Source organism: Engraulis encrasicolus, chromosome 18 (assembly GCF_034702125.1).
Source record: "Engraulis encrasicolus isolate BLACKSEA-1 chromosome 18, IST_EnEncr_1.0, whole genome shotgun sequence".
Classification (NCBI taxonomy): Eukaryota; Metazoa; Chordata; class Actinopteri; order Clupeiformes; family Engraulidae; genus Engraulis; species Engraulis encrasicolus.
Genome location: NC_085874.1, coordinates 19,753,596 through 19,770,922, shown reverse-complemented (window position 1 = coordinate 19,770,922; position 17,327 = coordinate 19,753,596). Strand labels below are relative to the sequence as shown.

The following is a 17,327-nucleotide window of genomic DNA, read 5'->3' as shown; positions in this document are numbered from 1 at the left end:
TTCACTTTCTTACTGCTTTCTTTGAGCAGGACAGCACAATCATCCTGATCTGAAAGGACACCCCCCCACCCCACCTCCCAAAAAAACCAAAAAAAAAACATTGCATTATGCTGCAGGAGGCGGGCTCCGCCCTACTGGTGACGCAACGCCTTTGGCTCAGCTACACACAGTAGGGCCAGGAGCTTGTTCAAGTAGAATCTGATCCCGCTACAGCGGGATCTCCACCCACTTTGTCTGGAACCAATCAACTGAGCATTTCCAACCGTCCTGGGTAGAGGCGTGTTCAAGGCAGTGACGTGGTTTAAGCAGAGACATTCTATTGGGACTAAGAAATGTTTGGTTTAAACTTCGGCACAGCCCTCAACCAGTAGCAAGCCGAGGGAGGCGGGTTAACCAGGCCATTTGGAAACACTAATCGTTATAGTCCTGGTCAGACCAGAATCGCGGTATGTGATCTGAAGTCTTTGAAAGTCAGGCAACAGTAGGCCTACAATGCGGTAACATACATTTGTTTTATTGCATTCACTCCAATAACCTGCAGGAATAGTGGTAATACCACACGAGTACTGTAGACGAAAACTTATAGGCCTATTTTCATACTGTTTCATGCTGTTAATTCATAATGCACAAGACAATTCCCAGCTGATGCTGAAGATGCACGAAGCAGGTCTGCGCGAGAGCCAGGCTACCGGTAGTAGTCCTATTGTGCCTCATTTGCACAGTCCATGAGAACCTTATGGAACAATTTCCATTTGTTTTAAATGCGTCTGAAGGAACAGCGCTGCAACATGTAGTGAGCCACACATAGTCATAATGACGAGGATGTTTCTTTTATTTGAGGCATATGCCTACATAGGCCTACGAGTCTGTGAAAAAGACCAGTTATATTTGCGCATGGACACCAGGGGGTGACATTTCCCCTTGTCCGCATTCACCTACTAATGATTTTTTTTTAAATGACCTTAGGGCATATTTTTAAGAGCTGGCAAGTTATTGCGGTCCGTTTATCAGAAATGTTATTTTTTTATTTCAACAACTTTCCCCTATGAAAATATAAGTGAGGCTGGTGGTCGTTGTTTCGGTGGCTTTAAGATGGGGAGAGCCAGAGCTGTGGTGAGATGATAGCCTCCCAGTTAATCATTAACATACCGAATCTACTCTCTCCGTCCTCTGCAAATATGATAAATGAACCTAAGGCACTCACCTCAGTGACGTGGGGTATCCGCCGAGGTTTAATTAACGGCGGTGGATAGCTGTTTGAGCTTTTAGGGTTGTTCAGAGTCAGGCTACTTTGGGAGACAAGCGGGCCTTCCATTTCCATCTCAACTGACTTTTTAGGCTATCTGGAGCATCTTTTTTATGTCAGGATCAAGAAACCTTGGGTGACAGCCTGTATCGTTCATTATTTTTTTTGGAGGTAACGAGCGGCATGCATGTTTTGTACTAATCATAGACGCAGGTTATCTTGGTGCCATGGTGGAGTGAATGAGTATACTTTTTTCCGAGTTTATAGAATACTTTTGTCGTCTTTAAACGGGTAATATGCCAATGAAGAGAAGTTGCAGTCCTCCAAAGGATGTAACCTGCCATTTGATGCAACCCCTTCCCAAGAAGGGCAGCTGTGCGGCGGACGAGCTCACCATTACGCTCGGATGTGACCAGTCCATGCGCAATTGTGAAATGCGCAGCGATGCTTTTTCCAGGTTTGAAGAAGAGGAAGATTCGGGAATTAAATCAGGTGACATATTTAAAACAATATCAATGTTGAAAAAGTTTCAAACTAAAGGTAAAGTATACTGTAGTCTGTTGTAATCATGCAAATAAATAGCCTACCCTATCGAATAAGATGGGAAGATCTTGGCACACAATTTAGATTATATTACAGTAGATTGTATTTAGATTGTTGTTTTTTATTCTCATGGGCTACAATAAAATTGATGGACGGAGAGAGCAAGAGGCTGGCAGTTGAAATAAAATTCTACACAATGTCTTTCATTGTTATTCAGAGGTGGAGGACAGCAATGGCTCCCTGTCATCAGATGAGGAGCTGGACACTTTGGAGTACGCCAAAAGTCTGGCCTTCAAACAGTCCATACCCAAGAAAAGCATCAGTCAGATCATCAAGGACAAGAAGAAACAGACTCAACTGACTCTGCAGTGGTAAGTTACTCCTTATGTTTCCCACCTGCCTTTGTGGGAAATGTGGCATCTTAGTCAGCTGTTGTTTTTCGAAATCTGGCTATGTTGTAAATGTCCATTTAAAAGGAAAAGTAGGAAGTATGTGAAAAATTACATGAATAAATACATATATTGTTCAGTTTTACTCCTTGAATTGTAGACTCACACACAATATTATTACTTAGATACAGTTTCGTCCTTAGGCCTTTTGATGCATTCATGTGCTTTGCCATAACCAGATTTTAAAATCTACTGTGTGGAGTGTATTCTTTGTCTTTAGATACAAAATAATCTCCTCATCAAACTGTTTTTGTTTTCAGGCTTGAGGAAAACTACATTGTATGTGAAGGTGTCTGTTTGCCGCGATGCATCTTGTATGCCCATTACTTAGATTTCTGTCGCAAGGAAAAGCTGGATCCTGCTTGCGCAGCTACTTTTGGCAAGGTTAGTATAGGTTACTACATGTCATTTGTCATATGTCAGATAACATTCACAGAATGTGGCAGAGGTTTCTTCTTAATCCTGTGCAATTGGTCACAAGCAGAAATTAGTGGTAAAATAATGAACATAGTGCATGGTTTATTTAATATGAACTACTTCACTCATATGTCTGGCAGACACAGCTCTGCTTTGATTTTGTGCTTGTTTTTTATTTTTATTTATTTATTATTTTTATGCAGTAACTTGGACAGTGAATTTTACACAAATAGATCTGAAAGATTTTTTGGGAAATGTATTTTATGTGTGGGAACAAGAACTGTTAAAAGAATTGTTTACCCTTTACAGACGATACGACAGAAATTTCCACTGTTAACCACCAGGAGACTTGGCACGAGGGGGCATTCAAAGTAAGCGGCCAAGTGTTCTCACAGTTGTGGACACAGATTTCTTTTGAAGCCTCATAATACATGAACATTATGTTTTCATACATTCTTGAACTTGCACTAGTAGTTATTGCTGTTTACATTTTCGTTTTTCTCACAATATTTTGTGTTGTAAGTAGATTATACTGTATATGTTGCACGACTGAGTGAGATGTTTCAATCTATTTGTATTTAACATATGTATAATTTCCATTTATCGTGTGCATAGTGACCATAAAATACATCCTATTCTCTAAACCAGTGGTTCCCAACCTTTTTCTTCAGGGACCCATGTTTTTACTATTGTAAGCTCTAGTGACCCACCTGCGCGAGCGCCCCCTGTTTCCTGCGAAAACTCATTTTAGTTATTTTATTCCTCAATTCGTCTTTGGTCAAATATACAATAAATGTTTAATGTAGCACATTTTGTTGCTTCTATGCATATATTAGTTAAATGCTTTGTCATTAATTCAACATATATGGTATTTAAAATTAAACGCCTTAAAATCAAGAGGGCTCCGCGACCCTCTGTGGATCTTTGGCGTACCACAGTTTGAGCACCACTGCTCTAAACAATAGTAGAGTGAATACTTGAAATGAGTTAATGGTTGTTAATGTGTCCTGTATCTTTTTAATGGAAGGTATCATTACTATGGCATTGGCATCAAAGAGAGCAGTGCCTATTATCACTCAGTGTACTCTGGAAAAGGCCTAACCAGGTAAGCACCTGTTTTACAAAATACCTTGATTACGCATTAATTAATTAATTAATTAATTAATAGCTGTTTGTTTTCTAATATGTAAAACAATACCATTTCTAATTATCTTGCAGATTTTCTGGAAGCAAGCTCAAGAATGAGGTAAAGTTGTATATGATTGTTGGTTGTATGTTATTCCACCATTAGCCAATGTGCTGAAGCATTACGGAAATCCTATCAGAGAAATGTTCTTTTACCATATGCAGTGGTGTAGTCTACGTGGAACGCGGGTATACGGAGTATACCCACTTCTAAATTTCAGGGATTTCAGTATACCCACTTAAAATTGATTGATCCATTATTTTGAATAGCACAAATATATACAGTATACCCACTTCAAAAAATGCTCAAATATACAGTATACCCACCATGAAAAAGTAGACTACACCACTGACCATATGTCTTCATTTTTGCCTTTGTATTTGTAGGGAGGATTCACACGTAAATATTCCCTGAGTTCAAAAACTGGAACTTTGCTGCCAGAGTTTCCAAGTGCCCAGCATCTGGTGCTGCATGGATCCATATCAAAAGAAAAGGTTTTTGTTCATTCATATCTTGTTTAAAGGAGCAGTTCAGCCAATTTCAACATGCAGTTGTAATGCTCACACTACCCTGGACTTCTCAGTACCTGAGGTTTTTTTTTCTTCTCCTTCAGCCTTTTCCGAGATCTTGGTCATTGTAATGGGGGCAGGGCTTTGTTTACATTTCAAAAAAACATTTTTATTTATTCCCAAAAACATCCGATAAGGTTATACAACATCAGCAGACAACTAACAAACAGCAGAACCTTTTGAGAGAATATTTGGAGTAGGCCTAAGTTAATAAAAAAAAAAAAGTAAACAAATGCTGACCCTATTAGAATAGCTCATATCTCGGAAAGAGCTTAGCCGAAAAATGTGGCATCATCGGGTACTGACAAGTCAAGGGTAGCGTGAGCAATACAACAGCACATTAAAATTGACTGAACTAGTCCTTTAATATGTATATGATTGAGGAGACAGTTGGTATGTATAAAAAGACGTCAATTATGTACATACAGTATGCCTGCAAATGAGGGCCATGTACTTGCAAACAAGCAAATGATAGCCTATGTATGTGTTGGCATAATTCATGTCAATTAAAAAAGCTTTGTTTGGGGTTGCCTCTTGTTGCTAGATTCTGTCAGCTTGAACATTGTTTAATATCCTATAATAAAGGCTCACAGTTCATTAACTAAATATTTTGATGATGGATAATTTCTTTAAATTAATTATCTATTCTGTATTACAAAGGTGGATACACTGATCATGATGTACAAGACCCATTGCCAGTGCATCTTGGACAATGCCATCAACACAAACTTTGAAGAGGTAGGCCTTTTTACAGCCTGATGCTTCCATTATTTAGATATCCTCACTGTGGAGAATCTACAGCAGCATGACATAAATGTGAAGAACCATCAATTTATCTGGCACACACACACCTGATTCTAACCAACACTAATAACTGGACAGGTGCAATAGATTAACTAATTAGCATGACCACGTGTTAAATGTACAGCAAGAAGAAATGCTGTACTTGGTAGTGTTTTAAACAGGGATCTCCACCTGTGGTGTTCACTGTAAACTCTGTGGGCGTTTGTGAAATGTTGTTCCATAGTTACCCATGCAGCATTTTGTCCAGTGCATAGTAAATTATTAGCTCTGCTATGGAATTACTGTACATTCATTATTTCCGGTTCAGATAATGGGTGGTGCTGCTCAACATCTTGTGAAGTGTCCAGATCACAATGGCACATTGATCCTATACAGCAGGGGTGGCCAATTATTTTGGACCCAAGGGCCACATTGAGAGTAGAATATTGACCGAAGGTGCCAGATGTCGCAGGCAACTTGCCTGGGTCAATAATAAGAAATAGTGTACACTGACATAACTTGTCAGCTTTGCCATTCCTGCATATAATATGAAATGTATTTAGATAAGCCAATATCAATTTGAATTTCAGAGTTGTTTTGAAGCGTTTTGGGGGCCTTTGAAGGCTCTGCTGGCAACATGAAATGGCTTAAAAAGTAGAGGAGACGCACTCACACTATCGCCGAATGGTTCTCACAGTTCTTAACTGGGTGCTAAATCCCACTTGAACCATAAACGAATGAAGGAAGTGAAGGACAGCGCTCTTCAGGTTTTTTCTTTGTTTATTCGCCCTGTCCTTCGCTTCCTTCATTCACATGACATGGCTCACTCAAATGGCCTGAGTTTGCCAACCTCTTCTGTCCTCTACAGATCCAGAATTTCCTGCTGCACTTCTGGCAGGGAATGCCGGACCATCTCCTGCCCCTCCTGGAGAACCCCGTCATAGTGGACATCTTCTGTGTCTGTGACTCCATCCTCTACAAGGTGTCTTCATCCGTCTCACTTTTTAGTACATTATTAGTGCAGGTGCCACTGAGAGGGGCATGTGGGACATGATCCCCCAATATTAAATTGGATTACTGAATCGGCTTGCCCAATAAAATGCCTTAAATCATTTGAAATTGGAAAAAACTTTCAGACTTTCTCAGACTTTTTCAAACTTTCTATTAACACAACCCCCTGAATCCTGACACTTGATATGTACTAATGCTTAGGTCTTCATTTGCCATACAGTTTTGGCCATACAGTGAATTGTCTGTCATATGGACCTGCAGAAATACTATCCTCCTGATAGCTTGATTGTTGAGGTTAGAGTCAATGGATGGGCGAAAGAGTTAAGTGCTCGATTTCATGACCCGGAACAACAATGTTGCAGGAAAATATTTTGAGGTTGAAAGAACTGCACTCTAAGGAAATTTCCCTGCAAAATAACGGCAGTTACTGGCAATTATATTTACCTGTAATTCTACTGTTATTTCACACCAAAAATCAAATACAGCTCATTGCTGTTTAATGTATCACAGTATATAACATTTTTTCAGCAGCAATTGAACTGTTAAATAACAGTACTCTACAGAAAAATAACAGTACACTTCAGTTAAAAAGTTGAATTGTACTGTGTGATGACAGGCAAATACTGGGTCATAGTTGTATTCATGAATATGGCCATGGCAACTTCCCACCCCACCCATCATTCTCCATAACTGTGGTACCCTGGCCATGTTACCACCCCACCCTCCCATCATTCACCATGACTGGAGTGCCTTGAGCATGATACTATGGCGCTATGCTGTATTGAGAAAATGGTTTGCGGTGGTCCTTTGAAAGTGTGGGCATGAATAAAATTTCAGAGTACGCAGTGCTATGTTACAATGATAGTGTGCAAGGTGGGATTTTTACTGTATCTCTTGATGAGCCAATGATGAATATAGCATTGGTCAGTATTTAAAAAAATATTTTACACCAAGTAGCACAGCAAACAAGCAGCACTACAAGCTAGCTCTCAAAGCAATGCCTAATTTGCAGCAGGCACATTATATGCAACAATGCCACAAATGATGCCACATACAGCAAGCTTTCACAAAGAGGAAAGTGTGCAAGCATGTGTGCAAGCATGTAAGCAAGCTTGTAGGCAAGCAAGTGCTATGCTGTGCCATGCAGGCCAGCCAGCAGGCAGGCAAGCAACTGAAGTGTTGATAGTCCAGATTTATATACAGGTGCAAGAGTACCATGTGACCAGAGTCATCAGGCCCTTGGCAGGTGACGCCCGTAATTGAATAATGGCATAACAGCCCTACTCAGGTGAGGCCAGACACTGATTAGCAGATTGGTTTAGATGGTGGCTGCTTGTTGCAAGAGTGTTACAAGTTCTTAAAATGTTTCAGCCATTCACACTTTCATCACTATCAAAATGCATGTGCTACTCACACTTTGCTGCATCAAGCACTTTTTAAGTATTGTAGTTTCCTTAGAAATTGTTTCATCATGCTTGATAGTATCAGATAATCTTTAACCAGTCAGAATGACTTCAGTTCTTCAGGTGGTATTGAAGTTTGATGGTGATCACGGACAAGTGGAGGATGAATGGGTTTCAATGGTGCTGCCTAAAATAACTTGTTATTTTCTAGAGATGCACCGGATCCGGTTCCGGTTCCGGATCCGTCAGGATAATAGAGTTTTTCACAGGGTCCGGGTCCGGCAGGATCTTAAGCAGTGGATCCGGTATCCGGCATGTTACCTACAAATCAGGGTCTGGTGCATGTCTAGCCTAGGCTTTTCAGTCTTTCACAACCCCAATCACTGCATGGAGTGAAATCCCTTTGGAAGCGGCTATTGCAGGCAGTGTGGCAATAAGCCAATGAGTCTAAAAAATAGTTTGCGCCAACGTAATAAATAGGGCCCACGTGTGCGAGTAGACTATATGTTTCAACCCTTTTGTAGGATCCGGTATCCGGTTCCGGATCCGGCAGGATCTTATTCAGTGGATCTGGTATCCGGCAGGATCCTAAAAATCAGGATCCGGTGCATCTCTATTTTTTTCCACAACGGCGAATACTGCTATTGTGCAGTACTTACTGTTTATGCTCAATATGTGACTCAAAGTAATATTTTCACAGTAGTTGTCTGTTTTTTCGAAAAACGGTAGAATGCTGTTGCAGAATTGCCGTAAATAAACAGCTATTTGTTACAGTGTGCTTAGTGCAGCTTTAGATGAATAGAAGACCACACCTAGCCTTCACCATTTTACTTCAGTAGTAATATAGCTTGTCTTGCTCCCTTTCTTCCCTCAGGTTCTCACTGATGTTCTCATCCCCGCGACCATGCAGGAGATGCCTGAAAGGTTCACTACCCTTACACACACACACACACACACACACACACACACACACACACACACACACACACACACACACACACACACACACACACACACACACACACACACACACACATATACACACACACAGAATGCAGTTAAGTTTTGTTGCAGTTAAGTTAAGTTAAGTTTCATGCAGTTAAGTCATGTAATACTGGGGTTTCCTTTCGTCTTAATAATCATCGAAATAATCATTGATTTTATCATCTTTTACTGGGGTGTTGGGAAACGAGGCCTCTGAAGCCACAAACAAACCAGCAGCTCATATTTGATCCAGCATAATCAGATGTTTCAAATTAGCACAATGAAAGCTCCTACTTCTACAGTGTGACGCCTCAGTGTAAAAAATCACAGGTATTTGGTACACAGGTAAGAATTGGTGCTTTGAAATGTAAAAAAAACAGATGAGATTGGATTAGTTTATTGCAACCATCATCGTCTATCTAGCCTATCCAATTTATAGGTTGATGGGTAAATGGATGGATGTGTGGATGATGAATGAATGAATGAATGAATGAATGAATGAATGAATGAATGAATGAATGAATGAATGAATGTATGCATGCATGAATGAATGGGCTGATGGATAGATCAAATGATGGATGGAGGATATAGAGTATTGATCCCAAGCTGGAATAGAGCTGTCCAAAGATAACAAATCAGTGACATCTGTTTCCAGCCTATTGGCAGATATTCGCAACTTTGCCAAACACTGGGAACACTGGCTAGTGTCATCTTTGGAAAATCTTCCAGAGATTTTATCTGAAAAGAAGCTACCCATCGCACGGCAGTTTGTGTCCTCCTTGAAGCGGCAGACGTCATTCCTACACCTCGCCCAGGTGCTTGATTTAGCTTATATCCTGTCATGTACAGGGGTTGGACAAAATAATGGAAGCACCTGTCATTTTGCATCCACAGCCATTTTGTATCTGTCATTTTGCATCCACAGATAATCCTGTTGGATGTGGTTCATCCCCCGTGGTGGTATGCAAACATTACCTTGGATACCGTAGTTCTTGATACATCACAAAGAATTGCTGTCTCGGTCAAAGATGCAATAGTTACATGCGCATCAAGAATGTCTCCTTTTTGAACTTTCACATGTCACCCGTAATGTTGTGTGCATTGCAAGATTTTGAGCAAAACTGTGCTGTTACCCTGCTAATCGAATCTTCACACTTCACCTTATTGGTGCAATGTCGCTAGGGGCGTCTAGATTTCTAGGCAAGGTGCAATATGCAATTAAAGAAGATATTGATAAGGGGTGGGGTATTTTAGGGCAGTCATGGGTGAGCGGTTAGGGCGTCAGACTTGCATCCCAGAGGTTGCCGGTTCGACTCCCGACCCGCCAGGTTGGTGGGGGGAGTAATCAACCAGTGCTCTCCCCCATTCTCCTCCATGACTGAGGTACCCTGAGCATGGTACCGTCCCACCGCACTGCTCCCCATGGGGCGCCACTGAGGGCTGCCCCCTTGCACGGGTGAGGCATAAATGCAATTTCATTGTGTGCAGTGTGCAGTGTTCACTTGTGTGCTGTGGAGTGCTGTGTCACAATGACAATGGGAGTTGGAGTTTCCCAATGGGCTTTCACTTTTCTTTCACTTTCACATTTGTCAACAGGCTGATCCACTTGAGCCATGAAACGTCACACTCTAAAATGACAGGTGTTTCCATTATTTTGTCCAACCCCTGTACTTCTTACACTTATAACATCATGGCCGATGGACATTCATTATTCATTTTTATGTAACAATTTAATATGATTAACATTGGTAATTATACCAATGTAAAACAAGTTTTACGCAGCATGTCTATTTTTTAAAGTGTGTTATTTTTTTATTTATGGAGTCTTACTGGCTTTATAACATGGATGCTGCTTTCTGATTTTGTTATAATGCTTCATTTTCTACAGATTGCCAGACCTGCACTATTTGACCAAAACGTGGTGAACTCGATGGTTGCCGATATCGACAAGGTGGATTTACACAGCATCGGCTCTCAGGCGTTTCTTACCATCTCCACCAGTGACAAAGACCCAGACCTCTACTCCGAGTGTGAGCGCTGTATTATTACCTGAAGCCGTTTATCTTTATTGCACAATCACATAATATAGTATAATGAAGCACTTTGAACTTGAGTGAGAAAGGGGTTCTTCAGGGATATCATTTGGCGTGCATTTCATCTAGAGCAGGGGTTCCCAATCTTTTTCAACTTGGGGCCCACTCGAAATTGTCAAAAATGTTTGGGGCCCACCTCTGACACAATTAAGAATACAACTCAAATAAAGCAACAACACACACCAAAATATGATTATTATTTTTGGAAAATGATTTCAAGACCCACTTGGAATACCTTCAGGGCCCGGCCCATAGGTTGGGAATCACTGTTCTAGAGTCACAAAGGCTGCGAATGTGTCACCTAATCAGACATTTCTAAACAGCTTTAAGAGGTGTAACTGTTGTTTATTCGTAACAATATTAAAACCTTTGTAAAACAATCTGTGATATTAGTAAAATTTTACCTAAAAAGATGGTCTTTCTCAAAAACTGGAACAGGGTAAAAATTGCTGTCACACTCTAAAATTTTGCAGATGACTCTGTGGCTGTGTTCCAAGACTTGAAGGACCTCCTGAAAAAGAATGCTACGGTCGAGTCTTTCATTGAATGGCTGGACACTGTGGTTGAGCAAAAAGTGATTAAGGTTTGTCCTCTGTACTCTCACAGGTCTCTTTATCACTTTAAACATCCCCAAAACATATTTCTGACCTATACTGTTTTTTAAATTATTATTTTACAAAGCCATGCAAGCAAACTGGGCGGTCCGTGAAAAGGAGAGCTCAGGATTTTCTGCTGAAGTGGAGCTTCTTTGGAGCTCGAATCATGCATAGTCTCACACTGAACAATGCTACAAGTTTTGGTGAGATTCATTGCTTCCAACAAATCTGGTCTTTTTATTTGAATTTGTTTTCCACTCAAGTTGATAACCAATGAAAGGCATTTTATTCGCATTCATTATTAAAACATTTGATCATTTTAACCATGGAATTGCATTGTTAAACTGTATTTGCTAGATAATCACAGCTATGGAAATGTATTTGTGTGCTGTCTGATTCACTCTGTGTTCTAGAAGAAACCCTATGAATTCTTAAGATGTGCTTGCACTGGAAATCCCATGACTTCAAAAGATATAGCATAGAGCAGACATGAATGGACTTCATACAATAACAACAGTCAATATACCTGTCACACTATGGCTTTCCAGTGTTAATCTCCAAGATGAATGAAACTACTGATGTGCTGGTATACATCCTTTTATTCTGCCGTACGCGTATTCGTATGTGCAGATATAGATACTTTTATGTCTTTTGTGTTTTTTCTAGGGTCTTTTCACCTAATTCGAATGCTCCTAGATGAATATATTCTCTTGTCTATTGAGACACAATTCAACAATGACAAGGAGCAAGACCTTCAGAATCTTTTGGAAAAATACATGAAAAATGCAGGTGTGTTTTGCTGTCCTTTCACTGCTTTGTTTCTCATATTGAGAGATGATGAGCAAGCTTTATTTACGTATAATGTAGAAACCGGGATACAACAAAACAACTTCAGATGCAGGTGTTTTAGCCTCTATTGGAAAAAGAAACAGGAATGATTTGCAACAACACACTTTTCCTTTTTTTCTCTCAAAACGTTTTCAGATGCCAGCAAAGCAGCCTTCACGGCATCCCCAAGTTCCTGCTTCCTGGCCAATCGAAACAAGCCTAATACTTTCTCTGGCGATTCGTCCGTTAAAAACGAGTTGCATGGGGAACACCAGTTCATGTCCCTCAGTGGAGTCCAGCAGCTTCTAGGGCAGAACATGGTGGTGTACCAAGGCACCGAGGCGGATGGATTCACCCTCCCTGGTATTGGCAGAAAGAATCCACACTTCCACTCTAGTTCACTGGCATTTTTTCTAATTTATTAAAAAAAGAAATGATGTCTATGCCAGACGCTCTGAGCAAAGCAAGACAAACCAGCTTGTACCTACAGTATTATGCCTTTTTTGTTTTGTGGCAAATTGCCGGTCTTTTTGCAGTACTAAGATAAAACACTTTTTATCCATGTAACATGGACAGTGTGACTATTTTGCCGGCAATTGGTTTACATTATATTTTTACAGTATGTATAAATTTCACTTTACTTCTTTATGGTGCTGTAGAATAGCCTAGAAATCTAGACGCCCCTAGCGACCGCAAATTGAATTTGCTCCCGGGGGCTCCCAGCTTTTTGCTGTACGGCGTCTAGATTTCTAGGCTAGCTGTAGAAGGTTATATGTAGCAAGTGACAGGAGAGTTGTCCCGCCCGGCCTCCAACCTGGGTACCAAACATGTGCTCTGACTGCTACGCCAAAGAGCCAGGTTCATTGGCACGACACTCACGGAGCACAGCCCAAGTGATGGTCACACCATTACATCTACCCCACACACTCCTGTAGACCTGAACAAGGCGATCTAAACACATAGAGCCTATGCATTGTGTTGTCTCAGTTCCAGTGCACATGTACAGTATGTAGTGAAAGGGAATAAAGTTGCCCCATCTGGAACTCAGATCTTGACCTCATGGGAGACCAAACTGTAGCTCTAAACGCCACACCAGAAACGTTTTCTCATTTAGTGGTCAGAGGCCCAGTTTGGTTTCCTAGGATGTCTGGGTTCAAGCTCCAACAGGGCAACTCTACGCCCCTTCAGCACAGTATGGTTACGCCCACTCTGTTCTCCTCAGGTCAGCTGGACTTCTCCCAGAGCAGCGGCCCGCTCATGACGCCCCCGGTCTCCCCAGCGCTGGTCCACAGAGGCAGCGTCATCAACCAGGCTCCAACCATGGCCACTCGCCCCCAGGCCAGCACCACCACCACCAACACCACCACCACCACCTGTCCCGCCCAGCCCCACACCCTATGCCAGACCCCCTTCCCAGAGTCCCTGTACCAGAGTCTCCCGCTGTCCAACGCTGCTGCCTTCTACCCAGCCTCCTCATCCGCCACCTACCAGCCGCCCTTCAGACCCCAGGGACAAGGACCGATCGCTCCAGCCGTCTACCCGCTGCGGTCTGATGCGGGGCGCTACACCACCTTTGGCGAGCAGCCAGTGACTAAGGACTGCTTCAGCACCAGCTGTGCAGCAGCGTCGTACAACCCGAGGGGCGCGGTGGGATATGACGCCGCCCCAGACACGGTCGCGGTGGAGGCACAAGGGGCGCCGCTCCTGGACGCTGGAGGGTACAGCTTTATCAACAGCGGGCTGAATGGAGGAGGCTGCCAAGCCCTGAGCTACGCTAGCACTGGATCAAGCGGTGGGGGTTCTTTTTTTTTAAAGATATTTTTTTGGTCTATTAGACTTTATTATGGACAGGACAGAGAGGTAGACAGGAAGCGAATGGGGAGAGAGACGGGGAGGGGTCGGCAAAGGACCCGGGCCGGGAATCGAACCCGGGTCAGTCGTATGGCAGGCGAGTGCCCTACCAGATGGCCACGGCAGGGCCAAGCTGTAGGCGTTCTATGGTTTATTGTTTTCCCATGTGTACAAGACTGCTAATGTAGTCCTTTTTACTCTCTAGTCTAGGGCAGTGTTTCCCAACCAGGGGTACGTGTACCACTAGGGGTACGCGAGCACACTGCAGGGGGTACTTAGAAAGATGCAATTTTAACAAATGTATGGAGCTTAGTTACATTGGAATAGAGACAGCGATATAGAATGTGACTTAGGGGGTACTCATGGCACAACGAACAGGCTTAGGGGGTACACAAGACAGAAAAGGTTGGGAAACACTGGTCTAGGGTGTTTGTCAGTACACTAAAGTGCTGTCGTTCGGCTATTATCAAAGCATTTAGTTGGTTAAAAAAACAAGGATCTCAAAGAAGGAATTTGACCATGTTTTGCAAAAAGAAAAAAAGCCATTCAAAACCGTGTACTGCTGTTTGTTTAAAAACAAACTCAAGGTGAATGCTTCTGTGTATAGGCACCAATAACAAATCCAAAGGCACACACTCCATAACAAAAGATAAAAAGCCTTTATTGCAAGAAAGTGCCATTTAATTGGAAAAAGAAGTAGTGCCAAAATAAAGACTGTCTGTCACGCTCTCCCTGTCTTTCAGGCTACTATGGCGGCGGTGGTTACCATGACAGCCAGAGGATGGGTTCCATGGTGGAGCACGTGTCGGTGATCAGCAGTGTGAGCTCCATGCGCTCCCTCCAGCCGTACACTGACATACACGACCCCCTCAACCTCCTGGACGACCCCGGCAGGAAGCCCGCCCCCCCGCCGTACTACATCGAGCAGGCCTCCTTAGTCACACGCACCTCTGGAGGTAGGAGCACTCATTTGTAATGATTGATTGATTGATTGTTTCCATTTATTGCCAGTTCAGCAGCTATGGCTAGAAAGTATTCATATAGGTCTTCACCTTTTTCCTTGGTGCTCATCAGTGTAGGGGCTCACAAGTTTAGTCCAAGAAAGGAAGTTCTGAGGCAGTCAAGGTTGCAATTTTTTTGTACTTTTTATTTGGCTACAATTGCCTACGCATTTCAGCCTTAAAGGCCTTCTTCAGGGCGTATCGACGTATTCATATGATGTTTGCAAAATCAATGACCAAATAGATAAATAGCTTAGATAAGTTTCTTTACATTCATTCGTAATAATAATAATAATAATAATCAGGGCTCTAAATAACGTAACACTGGCCAAATGCTGGTGAAAATTCAGTTTGGCTCGTAGAAAAGAAAGCTTGACCACTAGCCACTTTGACCCATTAACTTAATGAGTGTGCCGTTGGCTACTAAGATTAACATCCATTTGCCAGTTTTGTCTGGTGATGAAAAAAGTGAATTCAGAGTCCTGATGATACCACTACTACTACTACTACTACTACTAATAGCAATAATAATAATAATAATAATAATAATAATAATAATTATAATTATAATGATTGATAATAATAATTGTTTAATTGAAATGTTTAAACTATGTTGCTACTGTTGTTGCTATTTCTGGTGTTGTTGGCACAGTGCAGTAAACTGTACTGTATTGTTATTTGGTGTAATGTATTATGTGGTGATAAATTCTTGCCATCTGACCTACAGTATTTAAAGGTGCACTGTGTAATATTGTGGCCAAAGTAGGCACTGCAACTGTGCTGCTCTTTCAAACTGCCTATTGCCAAATTTGATCTTTTCATGAATATTTACAAAGCAACAAACTAATATTTGTTAGTTTGACCAAAGTACTGTATATTAGTGAGTTAAAAATGTCAATTTCTCGAAATTCAAAATGGTGGACCATGGAGAAGATCCCCCTTTTCATGTATGAAAAGTGTCCTTTTCCCAGTCATAATGGATACTTAGAATTTGAAGGTCATGATAAGTATTCATGAAAAAGGTAACATTTGTGAATGGGCAGCATGAATTCTGGAAATAAACTACTGAAATTATTACACAGTGCACCTTTAACTGCTTTTATTTGGCCTGCTTAAAGGGACACTGTGTGAGATTTTTAGTTGTTTATTTCCAGAATTCATTTCCATCCATTCACTAATGTTACATTTTTCATGAATACTTACCACCAGCATCAAATTCTAAGTATTCATTATGACTGGAAAAATTGCACTTTTCATACATGAAAAGGGGGATCTTCTCCATGGTCCGCCATCTTGAATTTCCAAAATTTTTAGCTGCAAAAATGACTGTACTTGGACCATACTAGAAAATATTTGTTTATTACTTATTAAACTTTCATGTAAAGATCAAATTTGGCAATAGGCAGCCCAGTTTCAATAAGCAGCATAGTTGCAGTACCTTTTTTGACCATTTCCTGCACAGTGTCCCTTTAACTGGCTTTGAAAGGATCGGTAAAGAACTAGACATGTGCGCCACAATCATCAAACATACAGTGTCTTGTCCTATCTTATCTCATCCTCCTCCATTCCCACCATCCATCACCATCACCACACCAGCCTCCTCTGCGGTCCCAGCCATCCCCTCCTCCATCTCCACTCACTGCATGTACGGAGCCGCCTCCCAGTACCCTTCCCACGATGCACTGCTTCCGCACCAGGACTCCTCGCAGGTGCGGGAGATGGTGTCCTCCCTTCCCCCCATCAACACTGTCTTCATGGGGTCAACGGGCGGCCCTGCGTAACCAACGCGCCAAATACTCTGTCCTCCTGACTTGATCCAGTCTCAGCACAGCAGGTGAGACCCCACATGGTGTTTGCTGTTCAGGTAACCGTCTGCCTGCTAAGGGCCGATGGGTAACACAGTAACTAGCATTTTTGACTGTATCTGGTAACTGGTTTCCAGGGCTTGACTGGTCATCTGGCATACAGGGCATTTTCCCCATGGGCCGACAGTCCTCAGGGACCGATGCTTTTGTTTTTTTTGTTTTTTGTTTTTTTTTCAAATTTTACCTCAGAGATCGGCCCACAATTTATATGGGATGGCCCATTAGCCTATCTTTAAATATACAGTGGACTGAGGTCATCATAATTGTGAGATAAGGATGGGGGCCCATATATGCCAAAAAAAAATGCCTGGGTCTGTTTGTGGTCCCAGTCCAGCCCTGCAGGTTACAGTGAGTTTCTGATGAAATGCAAAACATGACTAGACTAGAGTGGAGATGTCGTGCCGAAAAGCGAGTGCCTGCCAGAACACGAGTGCCCTCATTGAAACCAATGGAAACCGATGACCAATTTTTCAGATAGTTTTTACCCATTTTTGCAGATAAA

General features: G+C 41.9%; 1 protein-coding gene across 1 annotated transcript; it reads left to right on the top strand.

Moving 5' to 3' along the window:
* The first annotated feature begins 654 nt into the window (after positions 1-654).
* On the top strand, positions 655-16,926 carry rfx6 (regulatory factor X, 6). The gene is made up of 19 exons (XM_063222692.1): positions 655-691; positions 2,007-2,160; positions 2,499-2,622; positions 2,965-3,026; positions 3,683-3,760; positions 3,874-3,901; positions 4,228-4,335; positions 5,071-5,148; positions 6,062-6,175; positions 8,482-8,531; positions 9,247-9,406; positions 10,480-10,621; positions 11,158-11,267; positions 11,366-11,483; positions 11,947-12,069; positions 12,265-12,471; positions 13,331-13,900; positions 14,703-14,915; positions 16,557-16,926. Exons 1-19 carry the CDS (start codon positions 655-657, stop codon positions 16,739-16,741), a joined length of 2,661 nt encoding a protein of 886 aa, XP_063078762.1. The 3' UTR covers positions 16,742-16,926.
* The last annotated feature ends 401 nt before the right edge of the window (positions 16,927-17,327 follow it).